This window comes from Corythoichthys intestinalis, chromosome 7, assembly GCF_030265065.1.
Source record: "Corythoichthys intestinalis isolate RoL2023-P3 chromosome 7, ASM3026506v1, whole genome shotgun sequence".
NCBI classification, from domain to species: domain Eukaryota; kingdom Metazoa; phylum Chordata; class Actinopteri; order Syngnathiformes; family Syngnathidae; genus Corythoichthys; species Corythoichthys intestinalis.
In genome coordinates this window covers 54,413,366-54,426,689 of record NC_080401.1, presented here as the reverse complement: position 1 = coordinate 54,426,689, position 13,324 = coordinate 54,413,366, and the positions used below count along the sequence as shown (strand labels likewise).

At 37.0% G+C, this 13,324-nt stretch overlaps 1 protein-coding gene across 1 annotated transcript in view; it reads left to right on the top strand.

The window, feature by feature from the left end:
* The first annotated feature begins 774 nt into the window (after positions 1-774).
* Positions 775-13,324, top strand: part of sh3rf1 (SH3 domain containing ring finger 1) — a 121,085-nt gene continuing 108,535 nt past the window's right edge. The window contains exons 1-2 of the mRNA XM_057841886.1: positions 775-1,086; positions 12,372-12,854. Coding sequence (XP_057697869.1) covers positions 12,480-12,854 — 375 coding nt within the window. The 5' untranslated portion in view covers positions 775-1,086; positions 12,372-12,479. The remainder of the gene's footprint in view (positions 1,087-12,371; positions 12,855-13,324) is intronic.

The window sequence follows — 13,324 nt, the reverse complement described above, 5'->3', positions numbered from 1 at the left end:
TGTCTAGCGGTGGTAAAACGTGTTTTTCCCCCATCTGGCAACTGTTTGTGTTGAGAAAGCGAGTGTGTGTATAATGTAAATGTGATACGAGTCATACACACATGCTTTTTTTATGGAAAATAATTCAATTATTTTTGTTCTGATGATAATAACGTTGCGCTGTGGCTGTGGCTTTATGCTCACCTAAAGGACTGCATTTATTTCAATTTTATTGAGAATATATCAGTTATATATATTTTTTTTATTTTAACTTAGCATTGTACTTATGTTCCAATTTGCTTATGTTTTGAAAACTAAAGATCCTGTTAAATGGAGAAAACAATTTATATATCTTTTTTAACCCAGATATCGCAAAGTAACACATTTTAGAGCTGTAATTGCTCTACCGTCATATTTTTGCTCAGAGTTATCATACCGTCAGAATTTCATACTGGCACGTGCCTACAGTAAATAGCATTTGCATTTTATAGCGATTAAATGGAATTAAAAACAAGTTAACACATGGTGACATGATTTAGCTCACGCCCTTTCGACAAAGCTTTGAAGGCCACTCCAAGTGTACCTCGGAAATTATTCGACTCCAAATCCACGTCGTTTTTAGAATATTGAAATAGTACATAATTTGCGTCATTTTGCTTTAATACATTTTCAAATTAAATTATATTTAGCAGTTAGTATGGACACTCCAGTTCAGCCGACGTCTTGCGTCATTCCCGCAAACGCTCATCGATAAAAATGTGCAAATTCCCAGTACTCTCAAACGCACCACAACTCCCTCCCTCGCTTCCCAGTGTGTTTCCAGGTCCAACAGAACAGTACAGAACAGAACACAATCCCTCCTAGCATGGCGCTCTAAGGACGCGCTTCGACCCTCTTTAACTTCAACTTCCGCTTTAACTTCAACGTGGACGAACCGGAGAACACATTTAAACCACCGGCAAAGTGGATATAATAGAACTCGCTTGTTGATTGTTGAAAATTTTAAAGGGGGGAGTAGAGTAATAGTAGTAGTAGTGGGGAGAAGCTCGCTAACAAGTAACGCTAGCCACAATTGGGAGATAAAGCACGCAAGAGGTTCACGAAAAGGTAAGTAAAGTGTGGAAAATAAGTTTTTTTTTTTGGTCGTATTTGCTCCCCCCCCCCCCCCCCAAGTGTTGTAAATCTTGATAACTCCAAGTTAAAGGGTCTTACACGACTTGAATGTAGTTTTTATTTAATTATTAGCTTTTTTTGTGTTAGTAGTTTTTAATCAATGCAATAAACGGAATAGTCCAGTTATCTCGATTAAACGTTTACATACTATGATTTCATAATCAGACAAAGATTTATTATTATTATTATTATTTTTAAAACAAGCACCGTGCAAGTTTAAACATTGATGTAATTAATGCTAGTAGGCTAATAATGTTATTTTATGTTGTTTTTTGTTGAAATTGTGTAATGTTATTATTTATTTGATCATAAAATCGTTTTTTTTTTTTTTTTTAAATTAAGTATTTATTAATACAGCGTGTTGGTTTCATCCAAACACCTGCCCAAAAGTAGAGAAAAATAGCTTTTTTTGTGAAACACATTACTTTCACTGTTGTTTTTTTGTTGTTGTTGTTTTGTTTTGTTGCTTTTGATTGGTCAAAATGGATGTACGCAAAAATGTATACGCATATAATCCAATAATATGTTGTTACCAGTTTTCAGACTTTCCGTTAGTGCTTTATAAGCCTGGTGGGCCGTTAGGCTTTTCTTGACCCACCAGGCTAAAACAGTGCGAAAGAAGAAAAGTTTAAAAAATATATATACATATTTCACAAACAAAATTTGTGACAATATCCTAATAATGACATTTTTTACCAGTTTTCAGTTTCCGCCAGTGCTTTATAAGCCTGGTGGGCCGTTAGGCTTTTCTTGACCTACCAGGCTAAAACAGTGCTACAGAAGAAATGATCAAATATATACTTATTTTGAACGCGTTTGGTTATACGCTTGACAATGCAATGTTGACATCTTATGTTCTATATGTGAACAAATTTTGTTTGCTTGTTGAAATTGTATTTTAAGGCTGCGACTATTTGTAAGACTCTACGTTATAAGTATTGATATGAAATGGCTTATAATAACACATAATACATAAATAGTAGGGCTGCAGCTATCGATTATTTTAGTTGTCGATTAATCAATGAACTAGTTCAAATAATCGAGTAGCGGATAAAGAACATAAAAAATTAAAATACCTGACCTGAGCCTCAAATTGTGTAAAAAAAAAAAAAAAAAGGTCCTCATTTATATATATATATATATATATATATATATAAATATAAATGAGGACCTAAGTACAACAAAAGAACAATCTGCTAACTTACATAGCAAAAGTCTGCTAGCTTAAATGCTATAAAATGCTAACTTTTTTTTTTTTTTTTTTTTTTTTACAATGCTCCCTACAAATGGTTCAAAAACACATTCCCACAAAAAATGGCTACATATACCTTTAAATTAAATTACGAATGCATTAAAAAAAACATTAGTTTAAACTAGGGCAGTCAAACGATTAAAATTTTTAATCAAGTTAATTACAGCTTAAAAATTAATTAATCACAATTAATCGCAATTCAAACCATCTATAAAATATGCCATATTTTTTCTGTAAATTATTGTTGGAATGGAAAGATAAGACAAGATGGATATATACATTCAACATACGGCACATAAGGACTGTATTTGTTTATTATAACAATAAATCAACAAGATGGCATTAACATTATTAACATTCTGTTAAAGAGATCCATGGATAGAAAGACTTGCAGTTCTTAAAAGAAAAATGTTAGTAAAAGTTATAGAAATTTTATATTACAACCCCTCTTCATGTTTTCGTTTTAATAAAATTTGTAAAATTTTCAATCAAAAAATAAACTGGTGGCCCGCCATTGTTGATGTCAATAATTACTTACACAATGCTCTTGGGTGCTGAAGCCTATAAAATCAGTCGCACCCAAGCGCCAGCAGAGGGCGGCAAAACTCCCTAAAACACAACAAGTGAGCGTTTCACTGTACTGTCATTTAAATCTCTCTGAGCGGGGCATCTCCGTTAATTGTGTCAAATATTTTAACGTGATTAATTTAAAAAATTAATTAACGCCCGTTAACGCGATAATTTTGACAGCCCTAGTTTAAACAAAACATGGCTTATGTTGGTTTTAGCAGGGAGCAGCAGGATTCAGCCATGTCAAATGAGTTCTGTCATATTTACTGGTTCCACTAGAGAGCAGTGTATCTACCCAAAGCAATAAAACAAAATGCAAACACTTTCAGAACAAACCATTACAACGCCACTTTAATTAAACGGATACTCGAAGCAGCAAAATTAACATCGAATCTTTTTTCTAATTGAATTACTCGAGTTAATCGATTAATCTTTGTAGGACTAATAAATAGCAAATTCCTCTCAACCAAACCCTCTTTGATTCATTCATATTTTTATTTTGGAATGCATGGTGGTCCGCTGTTAAGCATCCCTAGCAACAGGTTCTGCAAGTTTTCTGGTGGAAACCCTGTACAATGTCGACCTACCGCACAATGATCCATGCGGCAGAACGCTGCACTTTTGCTCCCACCTTGTTTTGTCAAGTTCCGTAATACTGACCACAACATGTAGTGACTGCATGCAGTGAGCTTGTTGGGGAGATGAGATGGAAGATGAAATATCCTCTGGTGTTGTCACATTGCATTGGGCTCGCTACAGTACAAGAGTTAGTTCCTACATCGCATGAGTCAGCCAGTCATGTCAATTGGCTGCACTGTGGTTGATTTGATAGACAATTCTAGATGCAAAGAGGTGAAACATGTCAGATATCGCTTAAATTTGGGAGTTTAATTGTGAAAGTGCAGAATTTTAGAGGACTACCACCAACAATTACACTGATAGTTGATTAATAACCAGTTATTTTGTGATGGTTCGTGTGTATATCATGTTATAGCTGTAAGTATGCATTGGAACCAAAAATTTATGCCTGGAGCAAAGTTGGACTATGAAAGTTATGTAACTACATGATTGTTTTTTTTTAAGCGAAAGCAGATGTTTACAAATATCTAATTTTAATTCATTAGAAAGAGAAGCACAAATCAGGAAATATGAATTGTTTTTCTTTTCCTGTTTGGTTTTTAATTTTAAAAAATTAGAGAAACATTAAAATATAAAAAAAATACATAATTTGTCTTTTTTGCATGAAATATATATTAAAAAAATACTAAAAGAATACGTGGGGTTGTGTTATGTTTTTTAATCAGCATAAAAAAATATTGACAAAATAAAAAATAGCTAAATAGTTGCCTGTTACTGTAATTTCAGACTATAAGATGCTCCTTTTTCCCCACATGTGAAACCGCTGTTTAATATAAAAAAAAAAAAAAAAGAAAAATAGTTAGCTATTTCCAGTAATTTTATTAGGGCTTCAAGTATTTCAGTAGTCGATTAATCGATGAGCTAGTTTGTTCAAATAATCGATTAATCGGAAAAGGAACATAAAAATTTAGAATACCTGCGCTTAGCCTCAAGCGGTATTAAAAAAAAAAAAAAAGAGAGAAATGAGGATTTAAGTACAACAAAAGAACAATTGGCTTACGTAGTACGTAGAACTTACATAGCAAAAGTCCGCTAGCTTAAATGCTATGAAATGCTAACGTTTTTTTTTGTTTTGGTCTTAACAAATGGTTCAAACACATATTCCCACAAAAAACGGCTAAATATACCTATAAACTAAATTACGAATGCATAAAAAAACATTAGCTCAAACAAAAACTAGGTCTTAACAGGGAGCAGCTAGATTCAGCCATGTGAAATGAGTTAACTCATATTCCCTGTTGCAGTGTATCCACCCAAATCAATAGGACTAAATGCAAACACTTTCAAAGCAAACCATTACAACGCCACTTTGATTTAACTGAATACTCGAAGCAGCAAAATTTAATTGAAATCTTTTTTCTAATCACATTACTCGAGTTAACTGATTAATTGTTGCAGCACAAAATTTTATAATCGATTAGTTGTTGATTGTGACACCCCCATTCAAAATGGCATTTAAAATTTTTTTTTAAAAATTTTGATTATTAAAACACAAAACCTGGGTTTTCACCAAGGGTGTGTAGACTTTTTATATCCACTTTAGGTATAAACATTTCGTTATTATTTTGGCAAACCCACTACTACACTTTTTTGAGAACCGGGGCATAAAATTCGAAACATTAATTCATGCATTCATTTTGTCCGTAATATTCATGGCACAAAAGCCAAATATTAGGGCTGTCAAACGATTAAAATTTTTAATCGAGTTAATTACAGCTTAAAAATTAATTAATCGTAATTAATTGCAATTCAAACCATCTATAAAATATGCCATATTTTTCTGTAAATTATTGTTGAAATGGAAAGGTAAGACACAAGACGGATATATACATTCAACATACTGTACATAAGTACTGTACTTGTTTATTATAACAATAAATTAACAAGATTAACATTAACATTCTGTTAAAGCGATCCATGGATAAAAGACTTGTAGTATCTTAAAAGATAAATGTTAGTACAAGTTATAGAAATTTTTTATTAAAACCCCTCCTAATGTTTTCGTTTTAATCAACTAGTAGCTCGCCATTGTTGATTTCAATAATTACACAATTCATTGAGCTGAAACCCTTAAAATCAGTTGCACCCGAGCGCCAGCAGAGGGCGACAAAACACCAAAAAACACAGGTAACAAGTGGACATGACACTGTGCTGTCATTTTAATCTGTTTGAGTGGGGCATATGCGTTAGATGCGTCAAAAATTTTAACGTGATTAATTAAAAAATTAATTACCGCTCGTTAACGCGATAATTTTGACAGCCCTAATTAAAACACAAAACCTGGCTTTTCACCAAGGGTGTATAGACTTTTTATATCCACTTTAGGTATAAACATTTCGGTATTATTTTGCGAAACCCACTTCGACACTTTTTTGAGAACCGGTGCATAAAATTCGAAACAGATTAATTCATGCATTCATTTTGTCCGTAATATTCATGGCACAAAAGCCAAATATATGTACTTTAGTTTTCACCGTGGCATATCCTTTCCCTGTGTAATTGTGTCACAATTCTAACATCAAGGTACTTGAACCATCACAGGTCACAGGTGCGTTTATCCGCTTTGTAGCAAATTAGATTAAACGTGAACTTTAAGCACCGGTGAGTTAATCAGGCTGCGGTTGAGGTTTTAGTCGCTGTTTTTCAACTTCTGTGAGATTAGTTGACTAATCACAAAAATAATAATTGCATAGTAAATAGTGCACCTTGACTTAACCCTTTATGGGGAATTCATTTTACTCACTGGCTGCCATTGACAGCGTGAGAAGTCCAATTGGAAGCCTTGTGCTGTCAATTGCAGCCAATAAGTTAAACACTATGACAAAAAAACAACAACTTTAGAGTGTAAATGGGGATTATAACTGGAGTGTATGTCTTTTTATTAATTAGTTTATTTTTATTAACATTTTATTGATTGATCATTTTATTTTTTCATTAAAAAAAAACTATAAACTAGAGGAGGACTCTGAGAAAACAGATCTTGATAGCCAAATTCACGGGGTTGGTGACCTTTTACCTCATGACCCAAAATTTAACCACTGTATTTGTATCACATTATAAATATATTCTGCAAGTTTGATGATAACTCAAGAACGAAAAAAGGGATCATCTTGAACACAAGCAGATAGACATTCAGTTTAACCTGCCGGCAGAGGTAATAGAAATTAAAAGTGGACACCTCATTTTTGGTCGTGATGTCCATGTATCTGGATGCCAGGTCTTCGAAGTTGCTTTTTTTTTTTTTTTAACCCAATAATAGTCACTTAACTCATTCACTCCCAGCCATTTTCACCTGTGCAACCCCCCCTTCGCTCTCGGCCGTTTTACTGGATTTGGACTGATTTTGCAAGGCCCACAGAAAATTCTGTTCTATTGCTATATCAACGATTGCAACGATTAATCCAGTGCTTCTCAATTATTTTCTGTTACGCCCCCCCCCAAGCAAGACGTAAATGTTTCGCGCCCCCCCCCAAACTCTCTGCCGCCACCGTAAATAGTATTATTCATCTATAAAATTACTATTATAAATACGCATCTGCCCAACATTGTGTCCTTTTTTTCTAATAAAGAAAAAAAGTAACAGATCAACTTATAATAAAGTATAACTTTATTAACATTGTTTTGTTTGTAACAGAGAAGACATGACATGACGTGCATCAATTTGCCTGAATTAAAAAAATAAAAAAAAGTCACATTCAAACTGTAAAAATACACTCAAGGTATTTTTGACCATTTGATACAGAAAAATAAAATGTAAAAAAATCCGTAAATAATAACAAATTCAAATTGATTAGAAACATTTACTCATGAGGACAATATGCCAAAAAATTTGACCGAAAAAACAAAAATGAATAAAGGAAAAAAAGAGTGTCCTTGGACAGAAGGACAGTTTTTATTTTTGCTGCTCACACTCAGTATTACCTCCTTTGCAATGGTGTGGAGTCATTTTGCAATGAGCATGCTAACAATGCTCACTGGTTTACTGATATAACACTGACAAAGCAGGACTATTGTTGGCAATATTCGGCACGTTTTCGGTGAAAAACAATCAAGCGGCTTATCAATGAGATTGGGGTCGAATGTCTTTAAGTGGCGTCTTAATTGATTTGGCTTCTGGCAGTCCGCTATAATTATTTTCAGACACAGTAAACAGTAGTCTTTCCTCATCACCCCACTGTATTAAAAGTCAAAGCTAAAAGGCAAATGGCCCGAAAAAAGCGCATTCTCGGCGGCCGAGGTAGAACCGTAGGTGAGGGCGGTCGTCGTGACGATCCCAAGCCGAAAATGGCACGTCTCGGGCGGCGACGTGAGAACTGGACAAGACAGTGGGTCGCTGCGTGAGTGAGTCCGGTCGGAAAACGGCTTTCGAAAACGGCGGCGGCGCACTGCTCTTCATATCTGTTTTCTGTGTGCTGAGTGCTCTTCCTTAGTTCAAAAATACTGCACGCACTCTGAAAATGAGAGCGCCACTGCCACCCACTGAGTGGATGTGCAAGTACACTTTATTCCAGTCCGGCAAAAAAAAAAAAAAAAAAAAAAGAAAAAAGCATGTTCCCCGAGGACACATGCGCCCCCCCCGGCATCGCTCTGCGCCCCCCCACGGGGGCGTGCCCCACTATTTGAGAAGTACTGGATTAATCGCTTAACTCGAGTATTCGATAAGAAAAAAAATATTCTAATTTAATTTTGCTGCCTCGAGTATTCGTATAATTAAAGTGGCGTTGTAATGGTTTGTTTTGAAAGTGTTTGAATTTAGTTTTATTGATATGGGTGGATACACTGCCCTCTAGTCTGCCTCATTTCACATGGCTGAATCCAGCTGCCCCCTGTTAAGACCAACATAAGCTAAGTTTTTGTTCGAGGTAGTGTTTTTTTTTTGTGTTGTTTTTTTTTTTTAATTCGTAATTTCGGTTAAAGGTAGGGTTGTTCCGATCATGTTTTTTTGCTCCCGATCCCATCCCGATCGTTTTCGTTTGAGTGTCTGCCGATCCCGATATTTCCCGATCTGATTGCTTTTTTTTTTTTTTTTTGCTCCCGATTCAATTCCAATCATTCCTGATAATTTTTCCTGATCATATACATTTTGGCAATGCATTAAGTAAAAAATGAATAAAACTCGGACGAATATATACATTCAACATACAGTACATAAGAACTGTATTTGTTTATTATGACAATAAATCCTCAAGATGGCATTTACGTTATTAACATTCTTTCTGTGAGAGGGATCCAGGGATAGAAAGACTTGTGACTTTGTATATTGTGACTAAATATTGCCATCTAGTGTATTTGTTGAGCTTTCAGTAAATTATACTGTGGCCATCCCAAATGCACAATGGGAAGTGGAACCATGACTGTGCGTAGTGCTACCAATTGCTATATCTTCTCTGCGTTGGGAAATAACATAAGGTGTTAAGACAATGATTAATTGCCACCTTGCTTCCCCACATTGCTTCCCATGATATTTCTAGTCATAGGGAGAGGGATTGCAAGGCTTTAGCCATTTAATAAAAAACTCCAAAGGCTGCCAAAATTCACTCTACTCCTTTTATGCTGCCTTTTATCTCTCTTTATAGGTAAAACGGCGCCATTACAGATTGAGTGCGACAATGTGTGAGTGGGTCGTGCAGCGCATGCATTAATTGCATTAAATATTTTAACGTGGTAAATTTTTTTTTAAAAATAATTACCGTCGTTATTAGGATAAATTTGATAACCCTACCTTAAGCCTAAACTAAAGACTCTGGAAGAGTGAAACATATTGTGTCTGTAACGTTAAATACAATTAGAAAACGATTTAATTAAAAATATATATGTATATTAAAAAAAGGCATGGCCGATATTTTTTTGCCGATTCCGATACTTTGAACATGACGTGATTGGACCCGATTGATCGGCATCCCGATCGATGGGGACATCTCTAGTTAAAGGTATTATACCTTTAACCTAAATTACGAAAAAATGGCTAAATGTACTACATTTAGCCATTTTTTGTGGGAATATGTGAACTATTTGAGAGCATTTTTTTTAAAAACTGCATTTCATAGCATTTACACCTGGGACTTTTGCTATGTAAGTTAGCCAATTGTTCTTTTGTTGTACATATAATAATAATAATAATACATTTTATTTCTAGAGCGCTTTTCAAAACACACAAAGACGCTTCACAAGATCACATTACGATGAAAAGGTATTAAAAGGATAAAAAATTCAAAGCACAATAAAAAGAAGTAAAAATATAACCGAGCTAGGGGTTATGGTGGGTAAGAAAGACTGAACAGATGTGTTTTCAGTCTAGATTTGAAAAGTGATAGGGTAGATATGCTGCGAAGATGAGGGGGTAGGGAGTTCCAGAGCTGGGGGGTGCAATGACTAAAAGCTCTGGAACCAAAGGTGGAGAGGCCGACACGGGGGACGGAGAGGAGAAGAATAGTGGTAGAGCGAAGTGAACGAGTTGGATTGTTTAGACGGAGAAGATCGCAAAGGTAGGGAGGGACCATATATCCTAATTTATTTATTTTTTTATACCGTTTGAAGCTCAGATCAGGTATTTAAATTTTTTTATGTTCCTTATCCGATTACTTGATTATTCGAACTAACTAGTTTATCGATTAATCGACTACTGAAATAATCGATAGCTGCAGGCCTGATAAACATGGAACCCATCAAAAGAAAGATTAGACTCTCTTCTTTCAGCAGGAAAAAAAATTAGTTCATAGTTCATAGGCTCTGCTCGGCGAACAGCACGGACTCAACGGAATCGTCCGCTGCACTGGTGGTCCCGGATGGTCTGCTCGGTCGTCAAGCGCCTGGCATCCCGGGCATCCTCCCAGTTGTTCTGCTCGGTCGTCCATTCGGTCGTCTTCCGCCGGCGTACCGGCCGTTCGTTCGGTTGAATCGGATTGCGGGTCATACCAAATGCGCTACTACCCTCCAGTGGCATTGTGCTTTGGAGCTAAGTTGAATCAGAACCCAGAGATGTCTCTTGTGAAAAAAAACGTAAAAGACGTATAAATATGTCCTTGGGACACCGAAGCAATTGAACATATTTATTAGGGTTGTTCCGATCATGTTTTTTTGCTCCCGATCCAATCCCGATCGTTTTAGTTTGAGTATCTGCCGATCCCGATGTTTCCCGAATCCGATTGCTTTTTTTTTTTTTTTTGCTCCCGATTCAATTCCAACCATTCCCGATAATTTTTCCCAATCATATACATTTTGGCAATGCATTAAGAAAAAAATGAGTAAAACTTGGACGAATATATACATTCAACATACAGTACATAAGAACTGTATTTGTTTATTATGACAATAAATCCTCAAGATGGCATTTACATTATTGACATTATTTCTGTGAGAGGGATCCACGGATAGAAAGACTTGTAATTGTTAAATGATAAATGTGACCTTGTATATTGTGACTAAATATTGCCATCTAGTGTATTTGTTGAGCTTTCAGTAAATGATACTGTAGCCATTCAACTTCTGCCCAAACGCTTGATGGGAAGTGCAACCATGACTGTGCGTCGTGGTACCAATTGATATATCTTCTCTGCTTTGGGAAACAAAATAGGGTGTTAAGAAAAAGATCAACTACTACCTTTCTTCCCCACATTGCTTCCCACGATATTTCTAATTGATGAGAGAGGGATTGTAAGGCTTTAGCCAATTAAAAAAAAGCTTCAAAGGCTGCCAAAATTCTCTCTACTCATTTAACTTTGCCTTTTAACGCTATGTATATGTAAAACGGTGCCATTATAGATTGAACGCGACAATGCGCGAGTGGGTAGGGCAGCGCATGCATTAATTGAGTTGAATATTTAAAAGTTATTAGCACCGTTAACGCGATAAATTTGATAGCCCTAGTTTAACACTAGAAAACCCAGCAGAGGCCGACTCGGCCTTTCCCAAGACAAGTACTCCTAATATTCTCGCCTTCACACGACACAAATTCAGCCTGTTACTGGTTTTCCTTAAAGTTTTCACACATTTTCCTCTACTAACCTCAGACACAATGACCAAAATTCATGCTCCATGCCCCTGTTTCAGTCCTTCTAAATTATAGACACAATTCCTGCTTTACACTACAATGTACACATTTGGGCCATTTTTTTCTGTTTTTGAGTGTAGTGTAGGAGAAGTGAGTTAAAAATGTGTGAAAAGTGCAAAACTCCATAAATAAATGTAAATAAAAAAAATCGGACTATTAGGAGTACCAGAATTCTCTGGGACTTCTAGTGTTAAGCCAAAACTAAAGACTGATCGGACCCGATCCATCCCGATCGATCGGGACATCTCTAATATTTATACGTTTTTGGGAGCAAATGAGTTAATCTACTTTTTTTAAATTTATGAGTCAGGGTTAAGTTGGTTTCTTTTTTCTTTTTTAGAAGCAAATCAAAAACATTGAAGCTTCTTGAAGCTATGCAGCCAATTGGATTGCACATGTTCGAAGCTTCACGGTGGTTCATTTGCTCTATGCCGCCATCAAGTGGCCTTCAAACTTAAGAGATCAACAGTGTAAGCCTTGTAGCCTTGACATATGACATCCTATCACTAATTTGCTTTGTGTTGTGGGCCAAGATCTGAGTAACAAGTGAGCTTCAGGTACGCCGTCACCACCAACTGTGATGTGATGTGACACAATATTGTGGCTTCATTGTACTCAAGCCATATGTGATTGTCTGTTTTGCATGCATCCGGTGACCTGGTTCTCGGTACTGTTGATTAATCCGCACGTGTTGACCCTCTTTGGCAGCACATGCAAAGGGCCATGGCCGTAACCGAGGCATGGGAATGACGTGACGCGAGTCAAGCAGGCGTCATGTTTTTCTGCTGAAGCTGTCACCACGGAGCGCTGGCGACAATGGACGAGTCGATGCTGTTGGATCTGCTGGAGTGTCCCGTGTGCCTGGAGCGTCTGGACGCGTCGGCCAAGGTCCTGCCGTGTCAGCACACCTTCTGCCGACGCTGCCTGCAGGGTATAGTGGGCTCCCGCGGTGAGCTGCGCTGCCCGGAGTGCCGCACGTTGGTGGAATGCGCCGTGGACGAGCTGCCCAGCAACATCCTGCTAGTGCGCCTGCTTGACGGCATCAAACAGAGGCCGCGTCGGGCCGCGCCTGTTGCCGCCAATGGCGCGGCCGGAGCAGCGGCTCGTCCGCACGCCGCCGGAAACCGCAACGAACAGGGGGTGCCCGGAGCGCAACCCCAGCGGGCTCAGGTGAAGAGCTCTCTTGTGCGGGTGAGTACAAGCTCATGTTTTTCGTATGACTGCCACAAAAGATTAATGGCATTTTGGAAGGCAATTTAAAATAAAAATAGAATAAAGAACAACATGATGAATAAGTGTAGGGTATGCTAACGTTACATGAAGCACAAACAACTAACTAAGAAACTGTGAGAAGCTAGCTGTGACCACCTACTTTAGCCCACAATTAGCTTTTTTTGTTTTCTTCATTTCAGGAAGAGTAACCTCTGCATTTTGCCAGCCCCTTACAAGTTTCTCGCGAACCCCACAAACTTTCTTTCTGCAGCTCGATTATCGTTTTTGGCTGCATATTTCACGATAGGAAGTCCCCGGTTTACGAACGAGTTCCGTTCCTACGCTGGTGACGTAACCCAAAATTCCCCCTAAGTCGGAATTAACCCTTTAAAAATTTAAAATAACTATTGGAAAAAGTCCAAAAGTATTGTATTTTGTCTAATGGTGGA